This window comes from Centroberyx affinis, unplaced genomic scaffold, assembly GCF_046629955.1.
Source record: "Centroberyx affinis isolate AG114_WGS23_722 - 3 ecotype Tasmania unplaced genomic scaffold, CSIRO-AGI_Caff_v1 ptg000993l_1, whole genome shotgun sequence".
Classification (NCBI taxonomy): Eukaryota; Metazoa; Chordata; class Actinopteri; order Beryciformes; family Berycidae; genus Centroberyx; species Centroberyx affinis.
Genome location: NW_027279558.1, coordinates 92,916 through 110,254, shown reverse-complemented (window position 1 = coordinate 110,254; position 17,339 = coordinate 92,916). Strand labels below are relative to the sequence as shown.

Here is a 17,339-nt window from a genome sequence, read left to right as displayed (position 1 = left end):
ACACATTAGGCCGTGCCCTTCCAGTATGTGCTCCCCAATGGACTCGTTGTGTATAATCGTTATTAGAGATTGAGTAGAAGCCCAGAGAGGTTTTATTTATAGAGTTACAGAGTATTGATATGTTATTTATTGTCTTCAAAATCATCTTATGATGAAGTTATTTTCAACCACAGAATAAACAGAGTACAGATTATTTTGACAAGATATTTAGTCCTGTCCTAATAGGAAGGTGGGGTACAGTAGGACTCTCATTCACGACAGATGACGGTCACATAATGTAGTTTGGCACATGATGATCAGGTCCCACTTTTCTACCAAGATGTTAGAGTCAAGGGAGAAGTGACTGTGCTAGTCTTTATACAAGTCCCCAAATATTCTGCATTGATACTGCAGCCGCTACCTATTCTTCCTCAATTGAAGATCTCAAAAGTACAACTAAATATTTTAATACAAAGCTCATATATCTGCTAATCCACTGGTTGCCAGATGATTCATTACATACTGGTAAAAATTGGCAAAATTGTAATTTTCCAAATAATTCCTCTCAGGGGCGGAGGAACAGAGGAACAGAGGAATAGAGGGAGAGCGGTCAGCACAAGTCTGCCATTGGATGCAGCATGTGCAGTGAAAAGTGGGACCGCTATGATGGCAGGAGTTGCATCTTGTGTTGTGATATTTTATGTAGCCACTCAAAGACAGAGATAGAGACCTCACGCAAAGATAAAGAAGTGTCAGAGTCAAACTGACACGAGGTGACCTGTTGATTTCTGATTGAGTTGGGACACTTACCTTTTCAGTTCGGAGTAATGGGTTTTAATGCTTTGCTTCTGTCTCCTTATTCCCCTGGTGGGCAACATGATGTATATATATAAGCACCGGGCAACGTATGTAGCAGATGTAACCAATATTGAGCCACTTCAGGAAGTTAAATTCCCAGCTTTTACACTCAGACAGTGAGAGCATTGTTTTCATGGTTAATCCTCTTTGGCCAGTGCATTATGGTTTTTGCCTTAATCATGAAATGGATTAGTATATATAAATATATATATATATCACAAAAGTATGTAAACTATTTTGTTCTACAATTTGCCAATGAAACAGAAATATTTGCTGTGTACAATATTTTGTACAGGCAGTCTGATGCATTTCCTAATGTGTAATGTGTTAAAAACATATCCCTTGAAATGTGTTATCCTTATGATCGTTCAACTCTGTAATACCTTTTCTGTGTATGATAATATAACACATGTTGAAAACAACTTAGAAGTGTAACACATACTGTATCCTGTCTATTCCAATGTTTTAGCAGGACTATACAGTAGTAATATTGTGCTTATTCTTGGAATATTTATATGTATTTTTTACAAGCTTTGTATAGAAAAATACCTAAGGCTTAAGTGGCAGGCATGTACCACTTTCACGTGTTCAAATCAAATCTATATCTAGAACAGTATGTGTACTGTATTTAACTCCCACCCATGCACATGAATCTATACCCTATAAACAGACACATCAAATGTTTGCAGTGAGCAATACCCAGTGGTATGAGAATTATCTTTCAGTCTATTTCAACAGCTTGAGTAGTATTTCCAGTTTTGTATAAAACTGTATTCTTTCCTGATTACCTCTTGTTAATAAATCTATTCTTTCTCAGGGGGAAAACGTGTCTTCAAGGGTACCGAATGAGTTTCAAACTGTAGAGAAATGCAGACAGTTTTGTGCTTTAATTAAAACTTTATGGTCATAACTTTTTGAAGATCAAAGGCTTCTGCTACAATGTAACAAAGAAGAAGAAAAAAAAGGCGTTATGAAAACACACCAAGTCATGTGACGCGCAAAACCTTTGCAGCCTACGCGGAAGTATGGCGCTCGGTGCCGTTGCATGGTTAACTGTTCTCGGCTTAGTTAATTTAACACCGTTAATTTTACTCGAAGGTAAGTAGGGAAAAAGTTGTAGAAACTAGTCGAATTATTTTGTTGTCAATGAGAGAGTTTTGTTGCCGTTGTTATTGTTGTCTTCGGATGTCTCATTGAAAGCAGTGGGCAGCAAATTCAACAAATTATTTTTGCTTTAGTTGATAAATGGTACCTGATAACTGTAAAATTGATCTCAAAAGACTGAGGATTGAAAAACAGCGTGCAATTGATAGTTGTACATAACTAATTAACTAATATGACTTCCTCCCGTCCTATCAGAGGAATATCAGTTTAAAGGATGGATGTCACAGGTATGTACATATTAAGAAATAAAGTTTCTGAAAATATACAGTTCCTATGAGTATTTTACATGGTCAGAACAGTAAAAACAGTAAAAGAGTAATTTTTTTTTAACTGCATTTATGTATTCATTCCTCTCCATTTGGATATCTACTGCAACATATTTCTAACTTTCTGATGTGCAGCACAGCAAAGTTTATGAAATTGAAGAGTATTACCATCGGCTTCAGATATTCACTGAGAATAAGAGGAGAATCGAACATCATAATGCTGGGAATCACTCCTTCACAAGTACAGTATACAATACTACCAATTTAACAATGATGGGTTGTCTCCTAATTCGTAGTACTAACCACAAATAAATGGATTACTTCCACAGAGGGTGGACTGCCACCTCTCTTTGAAAAATTATTTTACATTAAAAACTATGTAACTTCTTTAGATTATTATTCAATTCTCACATAGTTCATTTTCAATTTTCTCCTAGTGGGGCTGAATCAGTTCTCAGACATGACCTTTGAGGAATTCAGGAAGTCTTTCCTTTTGACAGAGCCTCAGGTATGTGACGTTTTAGGTATTTAGCTGGTGCTCTTATCCAGAATGATTCAAGTTTATATTAGTTTTCATGATCAGCCAGAAAGCTAATTCTAAATGATCCTGTGATCCTGCTCTTCCACAGAACTGCTCAGCCACTAAAGGGGGTCATGTCAGCAGGAACGGTCCTTACCCCGACTTTGTGGACTGGAGACAGAAGGGCAACTTTGTGTCTCCTGTGAAGAACCAGGTATGTGATAGACTGGATTACAACCCCATTGTCTCTTGTTGACACCAAACATCTACCAGTTGGCCAAAGAAGAACCAGCCCGATTTAGGGAGAGAATTAGGATTAAATATTTTTTGTCAGGGCTGTCATGCCTAATTCAATAGAGGGGACATTAATTGCCTATCATGCTCATTCCATGATGATACACTGAATATGAGGGGCATCTTCCTGATATTGAGTTGCAGCCCCTTTGGCACAATTCACATCTCAATTGTCTCAAAGCTTAAAAATCCTTCTCTAACTCGTCTGCTTCTCTTTATCTACATCTCCTTTGTGATTGGTTTAGATTTAATAAGGGAAATCAGTAAGGGATAATGGCTTTTACCTGGATCCACCTCATCAGTGTACTTGATGAAAAGAGTAAGTGTCCCTAATATTTTGTACATTCAGTGTGTAGCCATGTTATGTAATTCATACACATTATGTTATAAGCATGACAAAATGAGCAAAGAGCTCATTTTGCTAGCTATCTTTTGTGTGCACTCTAAAAGGCTATCTTAATAACCATCCAGGTGGTATCTATGCAAGGCAGAGTTTTCAAACTACTTTAATTTGACTGTGGGCACTGTTCTGTAACCTTTTTTTTCTTTTGCGGTATGCTCACATTGGCATGACTGTAAATAGGCAAATCTCCCCCTTGAAAAACACAACAAAGGAAGCAGAAACAAACATCCATTTCCGCTTTTTACTGTATGTGTAACAGTGTGTAATAGAAGTGTGATTATCAGAATAACATTAGCAAAATGAAGGCAAGTAAGCAGCATCATTAGAGGTAAGTGTGACACTGAATATTGGTTATTCTTGATTAACCCACATGGGAATATGTACACCTAAAATGCCAAAGGGAATTATCACTTAAAGTACATTGGCACAGCACTTTGTTACCCTACACATGTTTCAGTTATGTTGTGTTTGGTCCCTGAGGGTCACTGTGGAAGCTGCTGGACCTTCTCCACCACTGGCTGCCTGGAGTCAGTCACTGCTATCGCTACCGGGAAGCTATTACTTCTGGTGAGATTTGTTGATCTATTATTTAGGAGTAACTCAACAATCTAGAGCTCACTGGCTTCCTTTCAGGTCAATCAGCTCTGTGCTGAGAACTGGAAGGGAGCCCAAGAACTGTATTATTGCATTGTATCTCTAATAAATAATGCATTTTTTGTTTACCTCTGTTTCAGTCTGAGCAACAACTGATAGACTGTGCCCAAGACTTCAACAACCATGGATGCATGGGGTTAGTAACATTAATGAAGTTATTATAAGATTAGCATTCCTATATACTGTAGGCCTTCAACCAGTGGTAGTAATATTTGACCAGTGCCCAGTTAAGGTAACAGTAACTGGTTTGTTTCAGTGGGCTCCCCAGCCAGGCGTTTGAGTACATCAAATACAACAATGGGCTCATGACAGAGGATGACTATCCCTACAAAGGCTATGTATGATTTTTCTGGAATATTATCTTGTAGTTTTTTAATTTACATTTTTTTTTCTTAATAAATGACTTTTGTCCTTCCTGTCTCAGGATGGCACTTGCATTTTCAAACCTGCACTGGCAGCTGCTTTCATCTCTGATGTTGTCAACATAACAAGTGTGAGTGTATAGATATGCAAAAATTCATTGTCACATATGTGTTACATTACTTGTGTGTATGTTAGAGCTCAAAAATGTATTGTACTGTCAGTTATAGCTATCATTTCTTTTAACCAACTGCTGCTGGTCAACAGAGTTCATTAATCAGTTTTACAATTCCATGACTAAGACAGTGTCCTTATCCATTTTAATTCCTAATAATGAGGAAGAAACACAAAGTAAAATTATCTTTTCATATGGAAATTAGTGTAAACTTTATTCCAAGAAAATATACTATGATGCCAGTATTGGGAGTACTGGTAGTAGTTTAGTATATAGTATTACTATAACTGCTGTAATTTTCCCTCCTCGCAGCATTTTCTTACTCATTTACTCATTGAAATGTCTGTGTTTGTCCAACAACAGTACGATGAAAAGGCCATGGTTGATGCTGTGGCCAGGCTCAACCCTGTGAGTTTTGGCTACCAGGTCACAGCTGATTTTATGCACTACAAAGAAGGTGTTTATACCAGGTGAGAGGACAGCCTCTATGGCTTAACAAATACTTATTTACTGTTGAACATGAACTAAGTGTGGTCAGATGTGTCGATAAGAGTTTGGTCAGATTGGACTATGGAAAAACATTGCCATGGTGAAATTCCTGACTTTGTAGAAATCAAGTAGCACAGAAAGTTTTTTAGCAACAGTCATGGACCAAAATGTTAATCGGTGGCTGTTGGTGGGATTTGATAGATGTAATCCTCTTGCATCACATGAGAGCCCACAATGAATGTACTGGATTTTGGGCAAAAAAGCTCCTTAATCACCTTCCCAGTGTAATGACAAGATGGGTAGCAGTTTTACTTTTGTATGTTCAGTATTTAGTGTGCTGCTGTGGTGCTTTTTAGATCATGCAGAGCTAATGGAGGTAGTACTGTCCACTATACTTACACAGTTTGCTTCAACATTCGCATAAGATTTGTGACATAAATAAGTATTGGACACAACATAGTGGCCAAAAAGTGAGTGTATTCTTTCAAGGATTTTACCATTAGGTTGTTGTGTCCATATCATCTCCATTCGGCCCAAATTTTGGACTATCAGAAAGATTTTGCACTTCCCAGGACAGAAAAAATACTAGTCAGACTGCTAGGTTAGGAGAGGTTCCATCCCTAATAAGGAGCTATTCAGATGGCTCCTTTTCTTTTTGTCCTAATGTCCTTACAGTGTTGAGTTCTCTCACCTTGCTCTCCTGTCTATCTTAACTGTGCTTTATGAAAAGTTAAGTCAGAAGACTACAACATTGTAACAGCTTGTAATGCTACCCCCTTTTTGAACCTTTAAAAAAAAATGAGCCACTTTTTTAAGGTCAAAATCATGGATATTTTTTGCCCTACAGCTCCACTGAGCATTCTGTTTTTTTGTGTCATGGCTCCGTCTTCAACAGTTGCAAAAATATCTAGAGGAAAAAACAGCTAACAGACAGCCACCGACACATCTCTGCAAAGGCAGGATGCAATAAGATACTGAGGGAGGACGGACAGCCCACTCTGCCTACAAAAGAGATGTACTCTATATTGATCTAAAATCATCAATGTTCCCTCTCTAGCACCCAGTGTAAGAACACTACAGACATGGTGAATCATGCAGTCCTTGCTGTGGGTTACGGTGTCGAAGAGAACGGCACGCCATATTGGATTGTGAAGAACTCTTGGGGCACAGCCTGGGGAATGGAGGGGTAAATATAGAACACAAAAAGTCTGATTCTGTGTGTGTGTGTGTGTGTGTGTGTGTGCGTGTGTGTTGATGGGTGGGTGTGGATTTCACTGTGACAACTTCCTTTCAAGGAATATGGACACCTGGTATTTTTTTATTCCCTCAGATATTTTTTGATTGAGCGAGGGAAGAACATGTGTGGACTGGCTGCTTGCTCCTCTTACCCTCTGCCTTTGGTTTGAGCAACAACATGACAACAGAGAAGAAGAAGAGGACTGGTAAAACTCAGGAAAACCTCGCCCACAGACAATATAAATGGAGTCTGTGTGATATTTTAATGGGAAGTTGATGTTTTTAATATTTCAAGTGTTTTTATTATGTTCCCCTCAGTGTTTTTATATGCCCCATCCTAGAATTACATATAAATTGAAGGCTACTAAGGCCTATTCTGGAAGTTTGATTTCTCAACAATATACAGTATATATCATCTAATTATTAAAGACAGAAATAAGAACATATAAAGCCAAATACAGGAAGAATTAAATATGAACTTGTCCACATCTGAAAGTAATTTCTCTGAAATATGACATTTATTTGGAACCAAATGCCATGAAACCAAGCTCATTTAACTTAACAGCAGACCAATTTTACAATTACAATTAACTTTTTTGATTAATTCAAACAAAATACTTTATTGGCCCCTATTATGTAAGATTCCATTAGTTCTGAACACAAAAATCAATGATCTGTGAAAAACAAAAAACTTTCTCTGACAATATACCTTTTGTTCCAGGTTGGATCACATTTTGTACATCAGTGTTCATGTTATTTTCAATTGAATGGTGAGGCTAACTTACACCATACTTACCATTTGAAAAATGTGTTTTCAAATGAACATCCCATCTTGTGGGATTCTAGGCCGAGGCTAGACACATTTCTGTATCCAATCATATTGCTTTATTCATTGAACCCAAGCAGGAAGCTGTGCCCTCTTGGTCCTAAACTAACTGAGCGTAATATCAGAGCGCACATGCACGTGTATGTGTTTGTGTGTGTGTATGAATGTGTGTGCCACACAGTGACAAGGGGGACAGGCAGTAGCACAATATGAGGAGAATAGATGTGCAACAGTGTAAAGCCAGTTTGCACTGTTCAGCAATACACAGTTAAAGTAAGTATCTGTTTAGAATACATTTTTAAAGATTTTTTTTTGTCACTTTGTCATTGGGTGAACTGGTACAAGAGCAGGCTGCTCAAATGAAACCATAGCATGAGAAACTCTGTAGTCAACTGTCTAGCATGTGCCTTACTTTCTCCCTTTGCATTTTATGTGATGTTGTGTTGTCCTTTTACCATGCTGACACACATGGTTAGGGTTATGTACTGTGAAACCCTGTAAGTCATCAGTATATCTCTACCCCGATGCCACCGAGACTTAACTGCTGTACATTTGTTGGACTTGACAATAAAAGGGTTTTCTTTTTCTAATGTGGATTCTGATGTGAGGTCCTATATGCGGGTGAGTTAGTACTGTGTCTTGTCACCTGTTTTTAGTCATGTCACAGCACAATGTTTGGACAAATTCTTCATGTAATTATCAATAAAGATGTTCTGATTTTAGCTTATGAAATAAATACTACTGGCAATTTTATAATATGGTGCATTATGCAAAAGAGCCAGAAGATAGCGATGTTGCCCAACGCAAAAGAGATGGGATGCCAATCAAATCGATCGATGTTGTAACAGCAAGGGAACGCCCACCTCGATCACTGGCAGCAGAGGACCGCCTTTCCCGCATGACATAACTGCCACGTGGAAATATTGACCAATGAGCTGTTAGAATGCTGTTTCACAACGCAGAGGGGAGGAGCTAGTTACAAAACATTGCCGTGTGGCGCCAACATGATTCTTCCGGAGTTTCTCTTGTTATCACACGTTGCCGTTTGTTTGGTGTCGGGGCAACAGCATCACTTCTTCAAATAGTGTCGTTAGCATTGTCCTGAAATGGCGACAGAAGTTATGAAACACGAAGCTGTGGTCAAGATACATTTATTACAGGTGAGGTTATCGAAGCCGTGAATTTTCGTCGTTCATTATCGTTAAGTTGCTAAATAATGTTGACGTTAATTGCAGGAGCTAACTTTACCTACACTCACCGAGCACTTTATTAGGAATACCATACGAATACTGGGTAGCCACCAAAGTGCCATCCACCTCTAGGTTGGACGTGTTGAATTCTGAGGCGCTTTTCTGCTCCCCACAGTTGTAAAGAGGTTATCTGAGTTACTGTCGCCTTTCCTTCAGCTCCAACCAGTCTGGTCATTCTCCTCTGACCTCTCTCATCAACGAGGCTTTTCCGTCCGCAGAACCGCCGCTCACTGGATGTCTTTTGTTTTTCGCACCATTCTGTGTAAACTCTAGAGCAGTGATTCTCAACCTTTTTCATACCAAGACCCCTTATTTAGTCCACATTAGTGCCACGGACCCCCATTTGATGAGACTTTGTCCCTCGGACCCAAATCTGAGAATATTGTTATTGTTAGATATGATTTTGTCCAGAATTCCATGACTATCTGTATTGTAGGTAGAGAGATAACAATGAAACTATGATCAAAATACTCATTCTTCTACATTTTCGAATTGCGTTAACTTCTTGTAAATTAAATAATGGTGAAGTTTAACAATTTATCAATTTGATGGGGACCCCTGGAACCCCCTCAAGGACCCTTGGTGGTCCCCGGACCCCACGTTGAGAACCACTGCTCTAGAGACTGTTGTGCGTGAAAATCCCAGGAGATCAGCAGTTTAAGAAATACTCAAACCAACCCGTCAGGCACCAACAACCATGCCACGGTCAAAGTCGCTGAGATCACATTTTTTCCCCATTCTGATGTTTGATGTGAACATGAACTGAAGCTGCTGACCTGTATCTGCATGATCTTATGCATTGCACTGCTGCCACATGATTGGCTGAATGGATAAGTGCATGAATAAGCAGGTGTACAGGTGTTCCTAATAAAGTGCTCGGTGAGTGTAGATTAAAGTTATATAATTTTGTAAATTTGATAGGATGATAGACACCAGCAAGTATCGTTTTGCAAGCGTCAGTCCGGTGTTTTACTAAAACTGCCGTCTGAGTTAATTGCAGCTGAATTCATCTTTCAGTAAAGCAAATTAAGTTAGTTAAGCACTCATTAGGTTACTCTTAATTACATAACTTACTGGACATCACACACTTGTAGGAAATAACCCCCCCTGGGCCTGAGGAGCCCGGGACAGAGAGAGCAGTCCGCCGGTCAGCTCGACAGAAGAAGGGGGTCCTGGGACCTAAACGCCTCAACTACACCAATAAAGACAATTCTGCCAAGAAGAGGAAGGTGAGGAGGCCAGAGACACTTCACATAAAAGCAGTACCTAATTGACATTTCTGTTTTGGATATTTCGTTTAGTTACTGTTTTTATTCCTTGTTAGAGAGCAACGTTGAAGGAGAAAATACATGATGAAGAAAAGAGCCAGACTGAGAGCAAGATCAAAAAGGAGGACTCCTCTGATGTTGAAAACAGCGATGTGGAGCATACATCTGTAAGTTTTACAACCCTGTATAATTTGTCATGGTCATTTAAGAAGTAGCAAGGCATTTTGTTTTAATTCATAATATGTCTGTATCCTGTCGAAACCTGTCTGTCAATGCTAACGTTACTCGATATATAGATAAAAAGCATTTCATGACTTCAGTGCCAAGCCAGACCATTGAAAATGTATTGTGAAATTTATATGTGTATGTGTCAAAGAAAAGTCAGTCAGTTTTCTCAACTTGAAAAGTTATGAATCTTCTGTATTTGTTTACTACAGAATGGATATGGAGGACTGTCGGCATATGAACTGGAGCGCCTGGAGAACATCAGACAGAACCAAGCCTTTCTGTCTTCCATCAACTTATTGGAAGTAGGTAGACGGTTGAGCATGGGATGACTTATTTTTTTCTTTTTCTTTTTTTTTCTTTCACGAATCCAGGGCACTTTTGGTTTGTGCAAGTCAAGGTAAATGGTTTAATCCTCAAATATTTAATCAACAATGTAGTTAACAAGGACAATGCCATCCACCTCTTCATCCTCCTTCAAAACGCCCTTTAACAGTAGTGACCAAATGAACAAGATCATCCTATTGCATACATGACGTATGAAAAACGTTTGTGCTTGTGTTTGCATGCACCGGCATGTGTGTTTATGCAAATATGGATGTGTGTGCGCGCTCATTTCACCACATGACTAGTGTCTTTAGCCTTGGTGTCTATGAATAGATACAATGGAGGGTAATTATTGCTTTTCTCTGTCAAAAGGCGACTGAGGATCTGAAGCAGTCGGTACGGCCGAAGCCATCACAGCGGGGTCTCATGAGGTAAAGCTGATTAACTACTGGCTACTGATAAGAATGTTTTATTTAATTCAGCAACGGTTTATGAATAAAATCAGTAAGGGGATTTCTGGCATGACTGGGGCTTCACGACTGTAGAGTTGGAGTGTGACTGAACAGGATAAGAATTTACCTTGGACAATATACAAAGTCATAGTTGAACGCCTTGTCATGCACACGACGTCAGCCTACTCACTCACAGGTCATGGTATTCAGCATGGCATCACCAAGCAAGAAGCCAAATGTGTAGGAGTTCAAGCTGTGGCTGTGTCTGAAAGCTTGCACTCTATGCTGCCTATTAAATAATATTAAGTCTGAATACAAAAACAATATCCACACATATTATCTATATACATAACCCAACAACCATATAGTGTAGTTAACTATGTTCTGTCCCACATTAGTTTCATTTTTTCAGTTTGTTTTTTTTACTTTAAATGTATACTGAAAATGCCCACTGAAGAAGTCGATAATCTAAGCTCTCTAAGTGTCTTTCTTGATGTCACTGTAACACTACTTTTCGTTGTGGCAGGTCAAAGGCTACTGTGAGAGAAGTGCCGCCTCCTCGCAAGTCCTTACGTCTCCAAAATAAAGAGGCGGAGACCCTCACACTTCCCCCTGAACCCCGAGGAGTATTGACCTATGAATATGTAAGTGACTGACTGTAATGACTCGCTTTAATTTCCCATGCACCAATAACATTTCTCACTAAACTTAAAGGTATTGGCCTACGAAGAGTACTAAATTGATCCATTACTTTTAATGAACAATATAGATTCAATTGTTGGTGTTGTTGGACAAAAATGATAGAGTATACTGTGTCACTTCATGAATGCCACTCTATTTCTAAGGTGTCTTTTTCTTTTGTCTTTTGCTCGCTCTCTCACTTGCTCGCTCCCATTTGTTCCTTCTTTGTTTCTTTGCTCGCTCTCATTGTTCTCTTTCTCTCTCACATGAAAGTCTCAGCCGTCTAAGAAGCCTCCCGGCCCTCTGCCCGTGGTTCCAGTGAACATGGAAGAGGGCAGTCGACTACCTCCACAGCTGCTTGAGCTCTGCTCCGAGGTAGGAGTCAGCCTTCTACTTTCAGTTGTGCAGAGGTGGTGACTTTTCAGGGTTTTATTTTTCAGAGTTTTTGGACACAGCTCGCAGAGATTACAGATTTCATGTGTTTCATGTTGTCCTCATCACAGACCTGAAATTTAAGCTCCATGTTCAAGATGCCATCAACCTGGTGGCTCTCCAGATCGTCCTCACAATGTCTGCCTCTCCTTTTGCTGCACTGACAACCACAGTGGAAATTAGAATACACTTGGTAGAGCATAAACCTCTGCCAACACTGATCCATTCTCCAGCTTTGCAAAGCTGCAGCCTCCATAACTGTTTGTTTATTTATAATTTGTTTTCGGGGTTCAAACAAATGCATAGTGTACATGTAACAAAATGGCACATGTATGCAATTCTCTTTAGCAACCAACATGGAAGTCCTAGATGTTGTACATTCCCACCAGCACATGAACACAGCGTAATGGTTATTACGCTGCTGGTATTATTACGCTGGTTAATCACCACCAAAACCTAATCAAGTGATCCTTGGGCCAAGAGCTATTTGTCCACCAAATTTAAACCAAAATTGTTAGGAACCTTTTGAAATATCTTGCTAGCAAACAGACAGACGGGTGAAAACCTAACCTTCCAACTTTGTTAGTGGAGGTATTAAGTGTTGTTGCATGTTGTTCCTGGTTTAACCCTGCATCTAATGATGTTTTGTTTTCACCAGTCTAATCCAGAATACTAATTATTCAGTAAATCTGGAAACGCTGTCATTCTTTTCACAGGACTCCACAAAAGAAGAAAAGATGGAGCCTGATCTGAAAGAGTAGGTTTTCAAAAGTTTTGGTTCTACAATCTGCCATTTAAGCCTATAAACACACTCCACTCCACCTCTTAGGCAAAACAGTTACATCTTTTGGTCACTGCATTCTTGGTAGCATTTTGAGAAAACCACTGAGATGGTTCATACAAGTGGAAAAAAATATTATATTTAGATTTTTAAAATATGGACCGTTGTCTTGATGCAGATATCGCTCTGCCCTTAAGACCATGAGGATAACTGGGGATCGAGTGGCCAAAGTGGTGAAAGATCGCATCTTCTCTGCTGCCTTCCACCCCTGCACCAGCAGTCTGCTCATAGCTACAGGAGACAAGTGGGGGCGTGTAGGACTCTGGAACTTGGTGAGTTTCTTTGCTTTGATCATAACTATTTGCTACTTATAATTTGGGACTCTGGATGGTCTGAAGCTTATTCCAGCAAAACCAAAGACTAAATGTGGTTGATACTTTTGCCAGCCTGCAGGCTGTTTCAGCTAAAATGACAGGCAATAAATTCCTGTAAGTAAAGCATCAATCGCTGGGCACTTAGAAAAAAAAAGTACACAATGTTACAACTTAATTTCACCAATAATGATCATTAGACTGGTAGAAAATCTACAATAGGGACGCAAAATAAGTGTTTTTTGTTTTTTTAACATGGTTGTACTCCTTAAGGGTGGTGGTTGGGGTGACGATGGCGTGCTGCTCTTTGAGCCTCACACTCGTCCAGTGAGCTGCATGGCGTTCTCCAGGACTCATCCTACCCATCTGCTGAGTCTCAGCTACGATGGATCTCTACGCTGCATGGATGTAGAGAAGGCCCTCTTTGATGATGTAAGATAATTTTTTTTCCTTAAAATGTATTTATTTTTTTTGTTCATTTCCTCAGAGGCATTTCTCTAGAAAGTTTCTAGAAAAACTGTTCCACTACTTCTTAACTTCAAGGCAATGGAAAATGGTCTCTTCATTTCCCTGAAATATTATGGACTGATAATTTTCACCTTTTGGGGTGGGGGTTGGCTTTTTTGATAGCTGCGCAGTTACTGCTTGGCAACAACATTTTAAATTGGTGAAAATCAGTGGAGATGTTTAAAAAATAATCCATGTCCTCAGTTTTGTAGCTTCTTCAGATAGAATGCTTTAACCTTTCCTGGTGGTAATTAAGTGTGTTCATGTCATGCTGTCTTATAATGTCTATATAAGGTAAACTCCCTGCATGTAAACTCACTCCAGTTTTAAAATATCCCCACTTCACCAGTTCATCTGAATCCTTTTCTACATCCTACCAGGTGTATGACATTGAAGATGGCCTGAAAACCTTTGACTTCCTGTCACATGACTGTATGACACTAGTGGTCGGGCATTGGAATGGATATGTTGCAATTGTCGATAGGCGCACCCCAGGGTAACATACCGCTGTCTTCTTAAGCTGTTGTATTATTATTAAAAAAATGCAGCACTTCTCTGCTTTCACATCTCTCTTCATCATGTTGAAGAACATCACTAAGCATGAAGTGTCAACTAACTCTCTTTTAAAAAAAAAAAAAATTATAAACAACATTGTCATAAACATGCATAAAGCTGCTTCTAATGTCTAATGTTTTTAATTTCTCTGCAGCAACTCCCATGAGTCCCTCCACACCCTGGACCCCAAGAGCCTTCGCTGTGTTAGCGTCCATCCTCTACACAAGCAGTACTTTGCAGTGGCAGAGAGCAAGTATGACTCATATCTTTGATTCATTTATTTTTTCTCCAGAGCAGTAATTAGTTTGATCCATAGTTTTCCATCAGTTGTTAAATTGGATTGCCTGTTTGTAGTCTGTTCAGTGGTAGTCTGTCCAGTCTATAAAAGTGGCAAACCAGTGTTTCCTTCTTCTTCGCAGGGTAGTGAGTATTTATGATAGCCGCTGTCTGAAGAAGACCAAGAGCCAGGCGGTCTCCCAGCTGCACGGCCACTCTTTAAGCATATCCAGCGCTTATTTCTCCCCTAGTACAGGGAACAGAGTGCTCACCTCCTGTATGGACAACAAGATTAGGTGAGGCTGACACAGCACTTAAAGCAATTGCACTGCACTATGTTTGTTTTGGAATTACATCTCTAAATTAAATGTGTATGTACCTTTTTTTTTTTTTTTTTTTCATAGGATATATGACACCTCAGCAATGACCACCACAGCTCCCTTGCTGACCTCGATCAGGTACAACCACTCACTTGAACATTGCCTCTCAATGGGAACAGTCATTATTTTACCTGGTCAGAGGAGGGGAAATCAGGAAAGCTGTCCCAATCTATGAGTGGCACAGTCATTGATAAATTTGAGTATTGGGTAGTAGGGGCTGTGAAGGTTTATCTCAGGCCCTCATAATACTTAGTCACCCTGTTTCTATTTTTATACCAGTTTTATTATAAGCCAATATCGCAGCGACAGCAAGCCTTTCCTTGGTCCACACACAGAACGTCCAACACAGCAACAACAACTTAAATTACATACAAAAATCAAACAGAAAGGAAAATCAAAAAATTTTAACAATCAGTGTGTCTTCGGTGGAAAGAACCACATGAAGAGCCAGTGCAATTGTTTACACTCCATTACTCATGTTACTATGAGTCCATGCAGTTTTTAATAGAAGTGGGTAAAGCAATCTTCATCAGGCTATATGTTAAGTTCTCAGAAATCTATTTTCAGACATAACCTGCTTCAAACCTTTTTTTTCTGAAACATCTTTATTTTCAGACATGACATGCACACAGGCCGCTGGCTGACCAAACTGTCTGCAGTGTGGGACCCTAAACAGGAGGACTGCTTCGTGGTGGGAAGCATGGAGCGGCCTCGCAGGGTGCAGGTGTTCCACGAAAGCGGCCAGCTGCAGCACGCCTTCAGAGATGACGACCACCTCAGCACGGTGCTGTCCGTCACAGCCTTCCACCCCACAAGGAATGCCTTGCTGGGGGGCAACGCCTCAGGACGCCTGCATGTCTTCACCGACTGAGACGAGGACCAAAACCTGCACGAAGAACACGGCCAGTTGCCCTCAGGAGGGAAGGAAGAATGAGGAAGAAACCATTTTGTCACAGCCAGGCATTATTGGGGTGCACAACACTTATGCAGTGGAGACAGACATCTCACTGCTGGAAACTGTACGAGAGGCCTCCTGTTCTGTCGTGTCGTGACTCGTGACAATATTTTCTCTTGCTTGCTCTCCCTTCTGGATTGCAATCTCTATAGAGCTCCTGATACAGTATTATCACAATACTCGAGCCACAATACAGTAAGATCCTTCTAAGGCAATAAAATGTCAAATCGATTATACTTCTTCAGCATGACTTTCAAGAATATCAATTAAATTACTAAAAATGTGAATAGAGCTATCACTGGTAAAGTATTGCAATATAACATTAATCTCTTCCTTCCCCTAATCGCAGCCAAATACTCATGCATTGCTACACTGGGTAGGTAGTCAGTCATAGTTTGGTACAGTTCATCAGGGTGTAGAATTGATTGGGCAGGTTTGTTAGCTGTTTCTCTGAAGGCCGTTCAGGTTTGGTGCGTCTTCAATCACTGCTGTTGCTGTAGAGCTGCAGGGAAATGCATCACAGCTTCAGGATCTTGAATAGGTGCCAACTGTTTGCACTGTTGAAAACTTCTTTGTGTTGAGTTGGTTGCATGTTTTTGTGTGCATTCCCTCTCATATTTGCAAAGTTGTTTCACTGACTAACTAAAATGAGCAAAACAGTTTTTTCTCTGTGTTGTCTGAGGAACAGGGAAATGCATCACAGTTTGAGATTCCTAAATGGCTGCAACTTGGACTGTAAAAAGTGTCTGTTGGAAAGTTAATTGTCAACTTTGTTATGTTTTGTTATGTGTTAAGTAGCTATATGTTACATGAAGCAAGTTACGTTATGTTTCTTAAACAGAATAAAAACATTTTTTTAATACTGTTTAAATGAGTGTGAAGGTTATTGAGGCTAAAAAGCCCAGCTCAGTTTTGGGAGTTGTGGGAGTGTGTCATTGTCAACTTTAGATGGCAGTATTGTAACCTAAAAATAAAGTGTGTGTGTTGCCAGACCTACCTGAGAAAATGAGGGTGAACCAATTCCACATTTACAAAAACACACTGAAAAATATTTTGATCCAACATTTGGTTCTGATTGAATCTTTATTTTTTGATATAAATCTAAGAATGAGCAGATCTGGGTCACATTGATTTTGTGTGAATCCAAATTTAAAATCAAACCTCAACTTGAATAGCCAATAAGGTGCCAGATGTTAAGAATATATTATATTTATTGATAAATTAATTGAATACACCAGTCTTCAATCTGTAATTGGAAATAAGCAGTCTTGTTCAGAGGTAACAAAATGCAGAACACATGCTTACAGAGACATGTCCATATGCATGGCCATGGTCAGGAAGGGAGCTGACAGCAGGACCACAGCTGAGGCCATCTTCCTGTGTACGTAATTCAGTGAAATGAACACAAGAGTTGCCTGTGAATGGAACTGTGACCCCCTTTTCACCGTGACTTTGAAAGTGTTGTGAAACAGATTTTTGCAATAAAGCTCAAAAATACTCCATATGTTGAACTTGGATCCCACAAAGCAAGATTCCGGTAGTCACTTAGTGGAATATGCTACTTCTGGTGTTAAAATAGGCTAAAAATACAAATTGTTCTGCTACCGTTGCAGTAAAACCTGTTCTTGAGTCTGGTGAAAATGGGGCTACTGTCT

At 39.6% G+C, this 17,339-nt stretch overlaps 2 protein-coding genes across 4 annotated transcripts; both read left to right on the top strand.

Moving 5' to 3' along the window:
• The first annotated feature begins 1,860 nt into the window (after positions 1-1,860).
• LOC139646553 (pro-cathepsin H-like) lies at positions 1,861-7,926 on the top strand. Of its 2 annotated transcripts, none has more exons than XM_071522454.1 (12): positions 1,861-1,935; positions 2,197-2,228; positions 2,403-2,508; positions 2,705-2,775; positions 2,897-3,001; positions 3,965-4,051; positions 4,219-4,274; positions 4,395-4,476; positions 4,563-4,631; positions 5,037-5,143; positions 6,220-6,348; positions 6,493-7,926. In XM_071522454.1, the coding sequence occupies exons 1-12, from the start codon at positions 1,863-1,865 to the stop codon at positions 6,566-6,568; spliced, it is 993 nt and encodes a 330-aa protein (XP_071378555.1). In that variant the 5' UTR covers positions 1,861-1,862; the 3' UTR covers positions 6,569-7,926. The 2 variants fall into 2 exon arrangements, with proteins under 2 accessions (XP_071378555.1, XP_071378556.1); XM_071522455.1 differs by having other exon boundaries at positions 1,865-1,935; positions 2,208-2,228.
• A 301-nt stretch (positions 7,927-8,227) lies between these two features.
• On the top strand, positions 8,228-16,494 carry wdr76 (WD repeat domain 76). 2 transcript variants are annotated; one of them, XM_071522481.1, is made up of 15 exons: positions 8,228-8,363; positions 9,569-9,703; positions 9,799-9,909; positions 10,180-10,272; positions 10,667-10,725; positions 11,273-11,390; positions 11,701-11,802; positions 12,576-12,616; positions 12,819-12,972; positions 13,285-13,443; positions 13,899-14,014; positions 14,228-14,326; positions 14,493-14,645; positions 14,754-14,807; positions 15,345-16,494. In XM_071522481.1, the coding sequence occupies exons 1-15, from the start codon at positions 8,331-8,333 to the stop codon at positions 15,598-15,600; spliced, it is 1,683 nt and encodes a 560-aa protein (XP_071378582.1). In that variant the 5' UTR covers positions 8,228-8,330; the 3' UTR covers positions 15,601-16,494. The 2 variants fall into 2 exon arrangements, with proteins under 2 accessions (XP_071378582.1, XP_071378581.1); XM_071522480.1 differs by having other exon boundaries at positions 8,249-8,384.
• Positions 16,495-17,339: the final 845 nt, after the last annotated feature.